Consider the following 10,307-nt stretch of genomic DNA (forward strand, 5'->3'; position numbering starts at 1 on the left):
GGGGGGGGTGGTGGGGTGGGGATGGTGGTGTGCTGAATTGGGCGATTGGGATTAACATGTATCCACTGATATGTATGATGATGTGTCTTATACATAAAATTGATGACTAATAAGAACCTGCTGTATAAAAAAATAAAATAAAATTCAAATATTAGAAGAAACACTAGAAAAACTAATACTAAACTTTCTTTGGGGTATTTGTATATATATATAATATATATGTATGTATATATATGTATATATGTATATATATACTATAAATGTTTCAGACATTACATGAAATTCCTAAAAATCTTATGTGTTCTGGTATAACGTTATAAGTCATAATTCTAGTTATTACTTTAAAATGTATATCTCAGAAATAACTAAATTTCCTTGTCAATTGCATTATTATGAACTTTCTTCAAATCTTTAACCGTGGTCATTTTAAAGTCTTTTGTCATTTACAGACAGTTCTGGGTGTACTCTGATGCTTTTGCAAAAATGTTCCTATAAAAGGGTTTCATCTTCAAGGAATTCATGGAAAAGACTCTGACAAGTACAGGTTTCTAGTAACTGACTGTACTGCTGAACTGAATGAATAAGCCTTTTCAGAACTGTAATGGAAAACTGGTGAATTCATAAAATTGCTAACAAATGATCAAGATGGAAAAAAATTAATTACATGGGACTGAGTGAACTGATGAGGATGATTATAATTTTTGTGACTTTCTGTTTGAATAAAAACATGTGATGTAAATTTATGTAAAAAGAACTTAATGTAAAACAATGCCACTCTTCTCACACACAAAAAAATTCGGTAACAAAGAGAAAAACTTAAAAGCAAAATTGGTATATTATGTATACGAGAACAAAGATAAGGAAAGCAGATTTCTCACCGGAAATAATTCAAGGTAGAAACAGCGAAGCAATATCTTTAAAATGGGATAAAAACCCTACCCATTCTAGAATTCTATACCCAGCAAAACAATCTTTCAAAATTGGCAAAATAAAACCTATAATGGAAAAGAATTTTAAAAGAAGAATATATACATATATATGTATAACAAACAGAATCACTTTGCCGTACACCTGAAAGTAACACAATATTGTAAATCAAATATATTTCAATAAAAAATAAACAAAATTGGGAAAATAAAGATTTTTCTAGACAAGCTGAAATAATTTAGTACCAGTAGACCTTTTCTACAAGAAATATTAATGTTAATGTCCTTCAGGCAGAAGGACAATGATACCATATGGAAACTTGGATCTGCAGGTGAAATGAAGGGCTCAAGGCATGGAAACTTATATGGGCAAATATAAAGACTTTGTTTCTTATTAATTAAATTCCTTTAAAAATTTAATTGACTATTTAAAGCAAAATAATGACAATGTATTGTGGGGCTAATGACATACACAGACATGAAATGTATGACAACCAAGCACAAAGACTGAGAAGCATATACCGTCAATTCTTATATCACCCATAAGGTAAGGTAATTAAAAAATCATTAACGAAATCATAAAAACTCAGTTAATCCAAAAAAAGAAAACAGGGAACACAGAATAGGTGAAATAATTAGAAAATGAATAATAAGATGGTCGATTTAAATGCAACCAGATCAGTAATCACCTTAAATGTAAACGATCTAAATACCCTGATTAAAAGACAGCGGACGCCAGATTGGATTTAAAAAATCAGTACCCAAATACATGCCTACAGGAAATATGCTTTAAATATAATGACACAAATAGGTTACAAGTAGAAGGACGGAAAAAAAAATACCACGTTCAAATTAGTCAAAAGAAAGCTGGAGTAGTTATATTAATACAAACAAAGGAGGTTTCACAGTAGATAAAGAAGGTCGTTTTAAAAATGTTAAAGGGGTCAATTAATCAACCCTGTACATTTATGCACCTAATATCACAGTGTTAAACTACATGATATAAAAACTGATAGAACTGAAAGGAAAAAGAAACAATCAGAGTCCTCCCTCCCTCCCTCCCTCCCTCCCTCCTTCCTTCCTCCCTTCCTTCCTTCCTCCTTTCCTTCCCTCCTTCCTTCCTTCCATCCTCCTCTCCTCTGTTAAAAGCCATAAGGTAGATCCCCACGTGGACGGCAGTCAGCCTGAGTGTGGAAAGCAGGCCCAAGCGGGGCTGGAGATTGGCTACATGGCAGGGAAACTGAGGTAACGGGAGCTGAGTTTCTCACCGTCACAGAGGAGAGATACAAACCTGGAGAGAGGCAGCCAAAGAATACATCGTGTGGTATTGGATTGGAATTGAAGCTATGGATGTGAACTCATAGATTTCTGAATATGTCAGTAGGTCTACAGGATTCCCAGATAAATTCAGATGTGTGTGTGTGTTTTTCCCCTTTAAGCCTGTCCACAGAAGGGCCTGGGAGCCTCCACACGTTAGTTAGAATCAGCATGCTTAACGCCCAGATCCTGGTCTTCAAACACCACCATTCTCCACTAAAAGGAATCAGACTCTCCAGGCTCCGGCAGAGAAGGAATGAGATGGGTCTGGAACATCTTGATGTGTCAGGAAGTGAGAAGCTACTCAAGGAATGAAGGGGGCATGCCAAAGGTCAGAGAAGCCACTGTAACGCTCCCACTGGCTAAATCTAGGATAATCTGAGCATGAAAATGAAAAAAAAAAAATGGTGGCAACTGATTATAACCCATTGAATAGAACAGGAATCCATGAATCCACAAGACATAGACAAGTAAATGAACAAATTAATTTCTTGTAGTAGAAAGCCCACAGACAAATGAAGAAAGAATGAAGGTTTGAGAAAAATCTCCCTTTGGAAACAATTATAAAAATAATTCAGGCAAGACACAGAAACATCAACAGATGGCTAAAGTTAGTGGGTAAAACTGAGACGAATAGTGGGATTTTACATAGTCTCAGAACGTCTCCCTGCAAACTATTAACAACAAAGGGGAAAAACATAATGAAGAAACCTGGTAGAAAAGATCTCAATCGAATGATTAAAATGAATACCACCAGTAACAAGACAAACAGGCGTCGCATGCCACCCATAGGCTGACATGGAAAGAACACGGCCTCTGTGACATTGCGGTACAAAAATGCATGACATGGTCTCATCATGAGAAAACACCAGACAAACTCCAGTTGAGGGAATCTACAGGATGACTGGTCCACAATCTTCAAAATGATCAAGGCCATAAAAGTCAAAGACAGACTGAGGAATATTCCAGAGTGAGGGAGACCAGAGAGGACTGGGGTATCTGAGAAGGGGGCGGGGGACCAGGGGACAGGAAGGGAAAGTCAAAAATAATATGGGAGGGTTTCCCTGGTGGCGCAGTGGTCGGGAGTCCGCCTGCCGATGCAGGGGACACGGGTTCGTGCCCCGGTCCGGGAAGATCCCACATGCCGCGGAGCGGCTGGGCCCGTGAGCCATGGCCGCTGAGCCTGCGCGTCCGGAGCCTGTGCTCCGCAACGGGAGAGGCCACGGCAGTGCGAGGCCCGCGTACCGCAAAATAAATAAATAAATAAAAATAATAAAAATAATATGGGAGGAAAACGAGCCTGTTGCTATTTTACAAACTCTCAGACACACGTGTGCCTGCTTCACATGCAGTGAGAGCACCTGCATCAGTTATTCCTACATCACCAGGAAGAGCTATCGATTAGCTACTGCTACTCCTAGGTTTACTGATGAACTTACCAGGCAACTGGCCACACTGGCGTGACCTAACGGGCACTTTAGCCGTGATGGGCCACACACCCAGAACTGCGAGAGCAGCACAAGGGAGATGCGTCTGCACGGTTCAAGGGGCTCGTCAACCTAAGACCTGCGAACTGAACACTTCCATTCCTCCTTGGGCTTACTGAGAACCATGGAAAAATTAAAATACACTCTGGGTCTCTTATTAAGTAGCTGAATCAAAATATTCTGGGAAATATATGCAGAAGTATTCAGGAAGTCTCCTAATATTAGCTGAAAATAATCAGTCTGGTTGTCTTTCATCTCAGACAGGATTTTGTTGCTGCATTTATGTATCAAATACTTAATAGATCCCTTCCCTTGCCTGGCCCTGGAGATGAGGATGGACAATAACAGCCCCTGCCCTCGGGCCCCTCCCAGCCTCGTGGCATAAACCATACATGGTTAGACAAGCGGTGGCAAGGGGAATGGCAGGACCGTGTCAGGGTCTTATGGGAACACTTAGGAGGACGAGTACTTTGGGCTGGAGTGAGGAGTGGGTGGATCAGGGAAGGAAGTATTTTCTGGAAGAAATGATGCCAACCGCAGTAAGTGGGACCTAAGACATACAGCTGGCTGAAAAGCAGGTTTGCATTACTGTGAGGTCAACAAACGGACCCAGGCACCCTAATGCAGTGGGTAGGGGCTGATGGCCGATCACGATAGCCAAGTTCAGGCTACAGCAGGGCTACACCAGGCTTTATTTTTAAAGTGCTTCTGTGACAACACGGGGAACGTTTTCCCCAGACAAATGCCGTGTAGGAGGAATACCTGCCACTCAACTTCCACGGTTCACAGAGCCAAGATCTGGCCTCTGGCTGGGGAAGCATTCCATGTTGGAGACACGGTTTTGTCACCACAAGCGTTTGCCTGTCTTGGGTGTGTGCCTAGGACCGAGGATGTAACAGGAGTGCCACAATCCCAACCTCAAAAAGCCGTGATTATTAAGAACAAAAGGCAAACCTAAGTTTTTTAAACAAAACAAAATTTGGTGGCAAATTGAATAGCAGGGCTAAAGCAGATTAAAATAAAGATTAAACCACTTATTCCTGGTGCAGTGTGTTCAAGAAACTTTTAACCAGAGACTCCCAGGAGAGGCTAGTTTGGGATATCAGGTGGGGAAAGCAAAACCACGGGAAGAGGCGAGGGCAAGCCCAGATGGATGGTCTCGGCTTTGGTCACCCCAGCTGTTCACTTGCAGGGAAAGCTAACAGCAAAGGAGTGAACACGTCTTGGTGTTTTGGAAGAGCTAGATTAGAATGATAAAAGATGCTGCTGCGTGGAAACCCTTAAAATATGAAACAAAACTAGTTTATTGATTGCTACGCTGAAATGTCAACGAAGGGTGCTAAACACATTCGTTTCATGCATTTACCCCACAATCAGCTTAAAAACTACTCATCTGAACAGTAAAAAAAAAAAAAAAAAAAAAAAAAAAAAGGTGGATAAAGATTGCCGCTTATGGTTTTTTTTCTTTATTTGGCCTCGCCACGTGGCATGTGGGATCTTACTTTCCCCACCAGGGATCGAACCCACGCCTCGCCCCCTGCAGGGGAAGTGCGGAGTCTTAACCACTGGACCACCAGGGAAGTCCCCGATGGGGTTTTAATTATCATGTATTTGTGGTGTCCAAGTAATTTAAGCTTCGGTGCAAATTTCATTCTACAAGCCACCTGGAGCGGTAGGGGAATTAAATCTCTCTCACGATTCAAGGGGCTATTCATACTACCCAAAGAGGAGGGCTTTACCTCATAAATTAAATTTTCATAAATTTAAACTCTATTCATTATATAATTAAAGTCCAAAACATCCCAATGAGACCATGATTCAAAACAAAATACAGTACAAATTTATTGACTCCGATCAACCTTAGTCAAGATTTAAGCAAAGTAAACAGATAATTGGATACAAATAAGCAATGGCTTAACATTAGGTAGAAGCCCTATTTTACTATGAGTTTTCAGTCCAAAAAAGCTTATTCCTAAATAAAATTGAACAATGATTTCTCTGCTGAGGCGTATGACAAAATACACACAGTTATAAAGCAGCCACGTCTGTTTTTCTTTTAGCAATAAGCATTCATTCAATGAAAATTTTGAAACTGCCTTGGATTAATGTCGATAAGAAATTATCACCTTTTGAGAATTAGTATTAACCAAGTATAACTTTGTGGAAAATCTGGACCGCACTAATAAATGACTAAAGAGCACTGAATTCAACTGTTTTAAAGATTTACAGTAAAATACTTTGGTTCCCAAACGACTGTCTCTAAATGGAATTTTTTAAAAACCTGACATTGACTCATTTTTTCTCTTCCAGAATCTAAACACGGACAGTGAGTTTTCTTCCCAGTCACGTGGCAACGGGGCACCCTAGTGCACACAGCCGGGAAGCGCTGAGTGGGCACACCAAAAACTATGCAAACGTCAAGCTCCTTAAAGTGCTAAAGCCACAAGAGAAAAACCTATTTGTAAAACTTAAAAGAAAAAGCCAGTGTTAAAGAACTTATTAAAGAATATGTGCTAGCATTATTTAAATCAATAATGCTTTTCACAATTATTGCAAAAAAACCTCAGACACATCAGAAATTGATAAACTGACTCGTAACATTCCAATATTAATTAGTGCAATTCATAAAGAAACCTGTTATGAATGACATTATTTTTGCAGTAAGAAAATGAAAATAACTTTACTTCCTTAAGTTCCAGATTTTGGCTGTACACACACACATCCCTACACACACACACACACGTGCACACAGTTTGAGGGAACAAAGGCCGACTTGGATCAGTCCATTCCTGTCCCTCCCTCATCCGACCGTCCGGCTGGCCTGATTACAACCTCTTTTCTTCACCAAAGGGCACATTTTATTCTTGTCTCAGTTTCTACTCTTAGCACCAATGGGTGCTGTGTGTGGATCAGACTATCACCGAGATTAAGTGCTGGGGCATATTTTTAAAGAGAAGGCCATGATGATCTCTTCCCAAACAGAAAACCAGGAACCACATCCATCTCTCTACAAATGGCAGACAACATCACTGCCAAACTGTTAGCTGTATATTTTGACAAAATTATAAACTCATACTAACCACAACTAGTTTTAAAGGTGAATATTCTATTACTCTTTAGATATTTTACCTGTAAAAAATGCACACGATTTGTTACCTCCATTGCTTACTTGGATAAAAACACTTTCTGTGGTGTTCCTCCCTCCCCCAAATGAAGAAAACGATTCAATAACAAGTTTTCAGATTAACAAAGAATATATTAAAACATCTGACATTCTTTCCACAATTGCATAAAAAAGCAGGCATCCTGAATACTTACAAGGAATAATGAGCTTTTTACATTCTCAAAAATTAATTACAATCAGAAAAAAACATCTTCAAGAATATCTTTACTAGCTAACGTGTTTCAGCAAGAAAAGGCCAACCTGTCTTATACCAAGTATTTGCCTACTGGCTGAGATAAACATTCTTAAACAAAACTTTACTGAATAAAGCAATTTATGTGTCTTGCATTATTTTACATCTTAACATTTAAAATAGTTAAATGAGTGGAAGCCTATCTTTTGACCACCAAAATAAACTCTTTCAGCCTGATGCTTTTAAGGTACAGTATAAAAAGTAATAGAAAAACCAGAACTGCATTACAAATGTTTTTGGTTCAAAATTTTCTTTGAAATCTTATGTTCCTTGCCTAGACAAAAATGTGAACAAGACCAAACACTGGCAATTTTTAAAATCCAACAGATGTGCAGAGCCTATATTTAGATCAAAAATATCTTTTATTCATTAACGGTACTAAAAAATCTTCAAAAATGTAGCATAAAGGTTCAAGTCCTGGGATCCCGAATTTACAACGCCAAGATCCCATGTATCATGGAATTACTAACCCATCCTTCCACAGCCGTAAGTAATGATCACTCTGAGGGAAACTGGCTTGTTTTGAAGTGATAGCTACCAGGACGTTCAGAGTAAGAAATACCACAGTATACAGGCAGTGAATTCAAAGAACAGTAATCCGTCACCTAAAATCACATGTTTTCGTTTTGTCTTTAAGATGCATAGATTTCTTCAAGACACCATGAAGATGGCAACAATCAATAACTGCAACTTGATTTGATTTTACTTTCTCCATCAAATTTAAGAACAAAAATAGGAAGTATCCATATTTGGGGACTTTTGATAGTTTCCAAATGAAAGAATAAAAGGCAAACTTTCATATGTAATTTCTACAATGTACAGAGTCAGTTAGAATTTTATAAAAACGCTTGTGTTTCGATAAAAAATAAGAATCGCCTTCCTACCGCCGGTATGGATGCGGGTTATAAGACTGGTAAGTAGACTTCTCTTCTGCTAGAGCACCAATTTAAGCACTCAGCAGATTACTTCTCAGTCACAGTAGTTGACTTTCTTATCTGAAAGAACAGCTTTGCAAAAAAATTAATAAACCTGGAGGCTCAATCCATCATTACCTTGAAAGAACTTAGGGGGTTCAACAATATTTCTACTTTTATATAGCTCACTTCCCCACTCCTGCCAATGAAATAAACTTTTCCTTTTGAAACACCCCACTGAACTTTGGATTACACCCACCGAAAGGCTTTGAATTACAATTTACACAAAATAATAAAACAGAAAAGAAGCCCAAGTCCTATGGGCCAAAATAAGTAGCAAACTCTAATTCTGGACCCTTGATAGTACTTTAATACATATTTATGGAATATTAAGCAGTGACTTAAAGCCGAATGGCCTCACTGTGGACATCTTACCACCATAAACTCCAAAAAATTCTACCAGAAATCACAAGACAGAGAGGCAGGAAAACTGATATTGTATATATTGTTCTTGAAAAGCATATGGAGACTACAGTGTGGCTTCTCCCTCTGCTTCAAGTGTCTGGGAGTAAACGGTAATTTGGGATTTAGAGCAGCTGTACTCACTCCGGGGGCTTGGGTTCTATGTAAATATATGTCCTGACCTTACTTGTTACACTAACGTCGTTAAATTCAAAATGTGTGCCATATGCTAGCTTTGTTCTCTGTCCCCAATACACTGAGAGTTTCAATTTGTGACAGCGCAAACCAGAGGAAAGCAAACACGCACAGCCCCTCGATGCTGGTCTGAATTCAGAGCCGTGACGGAGCACGTTTGATTACCATGCCCGCCACTACCGAAGCTTTGGAAACCGACGTGGAGGGCTTCCAGAAATCTTAATGTTTTCATTTCCCAAGTCTTCCATCACTAATTATATGAAATGACCCAAGAGCAAGTTTTTGTTATTTTATAAAAATCTAAGTGTTACTATTGCTGATTTATATTTCTCACAATTTTCATACAAAAAAAAGTTCTCAGTGACCACAAAATACCAAATATTTATTTTTATCAAGTGTCAGGATAACTTATTAAAGTTGAGGTTTATCATTTTTTATTGCTGAAGTATTCTAAGATCTTAATACTGCAAACTACTCCACTTCGATCCGATACATTTTGGACTTACAAACACAGCCGAGATTTAACCAGAACTTAGGCGTCTTAAGAGAATCAAGAGAAGAAATACTTGAACAGTGTTTCATTAATTGCAAATCAGTAAAAACAAAAAAACCCAAACCACCTCAAGTAAAAGATTATACGGATACCATGGAATGAGGAACCATGCACACGACCAAGAACAAATTTCAACAGCAACGAAGTCAAGCCATCCTGTGACTGTAGGTCCAGAAGCACAAGGTGTTTTGGAGCTTTTCTGGGTTGAGTGAGGACATTGCTGATTAACATTAGTTTCCCTCAAACTTATATTCAAGCATGACAGTTCGCACCCTTTATTACTCCTTTCGGAAAGATATTTTGTTCCTTATGACACAGTTCACGACACAGGCTGAAATCCGGCGAGGGGCTCCGGTCTCCTAGGAGCGAGGCGGGCGGCCTTTTAGCTGTGGGTTTGCTCGTGGCTCCAGAGACTGAACGCCGTCTTGAATGTCCTATGGCAGAGCTTGCACATAAACTGTCTTTTAAACGTGATCGCGGAGAGGGGCGGCGCGTGGTAGAACAACGTGTCTGACTCCCGGGCCGCGAAGAGCTTGTCGGCGCTGGGAGCCGGGTTCTCGGGCAAGCCCGTGGGGCTGTCGGGCTCCAGGGGCTGGATCTTGGGCAGCGGCGGGGGCAGAGGGGGCGGCGACGGGGAGCCAGTGGGGCCCGGGCCCACCTCGGGCTCCCTGTGCGCCGGGTCCTCGGCGGCCTGAGCCATGTGGGACTGGAAGTGACTCCAGAGCCGGAAGTTGGTGCGGAAAGCCTTGTTGCAGACGTGGCAGATGAAGGGCTTCACGGAGCACAGCAGCTCCTGGTGCCGCTCCAGCTGCTTGGGCGCCGGGAAGGTCTTGCCGCACTTCTCGCACGGCCACAGGTCCTTGGGGGCCGCGCCGGGCTCGGGCGCCTCCTCCTCGGCCCCCTCCGCCGGCTCCTCTTTGACCTGGACCTTCAGCGGCCTGGAGAGGCTGAGGTCTTCGGGGAGGCAGGGCGCGTCTTCCGGGTCGAAGTTCGCGGGCTCGGGGCCGCGGCCGCCCGCGGGGTCGTCTTCGGCGGCG

General features: G+C 40.8%; 1 protein-coding gene across 1 annotated transcript in view; it reads right to left on the minus strand.

The window, feature by feature from the left end:
- Window positions 1-5,547: 5,547 nt before the first annotated feature.
- Window positions 5,548-10,307, minus strand: part of ZBTB21 (zinc finger and BTB domain containing 21) — a 17,008-nt gene continuing 12,248 nt past the window's right edge. Inside the window, exon 4 of the mRNA XM_024758437.1 lies at window positions 5,548-10,307. This exon is cut by the window's right edge and continues 99 nt beyond it. Coding sequence (XP_024614205.1) covers window positions 9,653-10,307 — 655 coding nt within the window. The 3' untranslated portion in view covers window positions 5,548-9,652.

This window comes from Neophocaena asiaeorientalis, unplaced genomic scaffold (assembly GCF_003031525.2).
Source record: "Neophocaena asiaeorientalis asiaeorientalis breed wild unplaced genomic scaffold, Neophocaena_asiaeorientalis_V1.1 scaffold45, whole genome shotgun sequence".
In the NCBI taxonomy this organism is placed as follows: domain Eukaryota; kingdom Metazoa; phylum Chordata; class Mammalia; order Artiodactyla; family Phocoenidae; genus Neophocaena; species Neophocaena asiaeorientalis.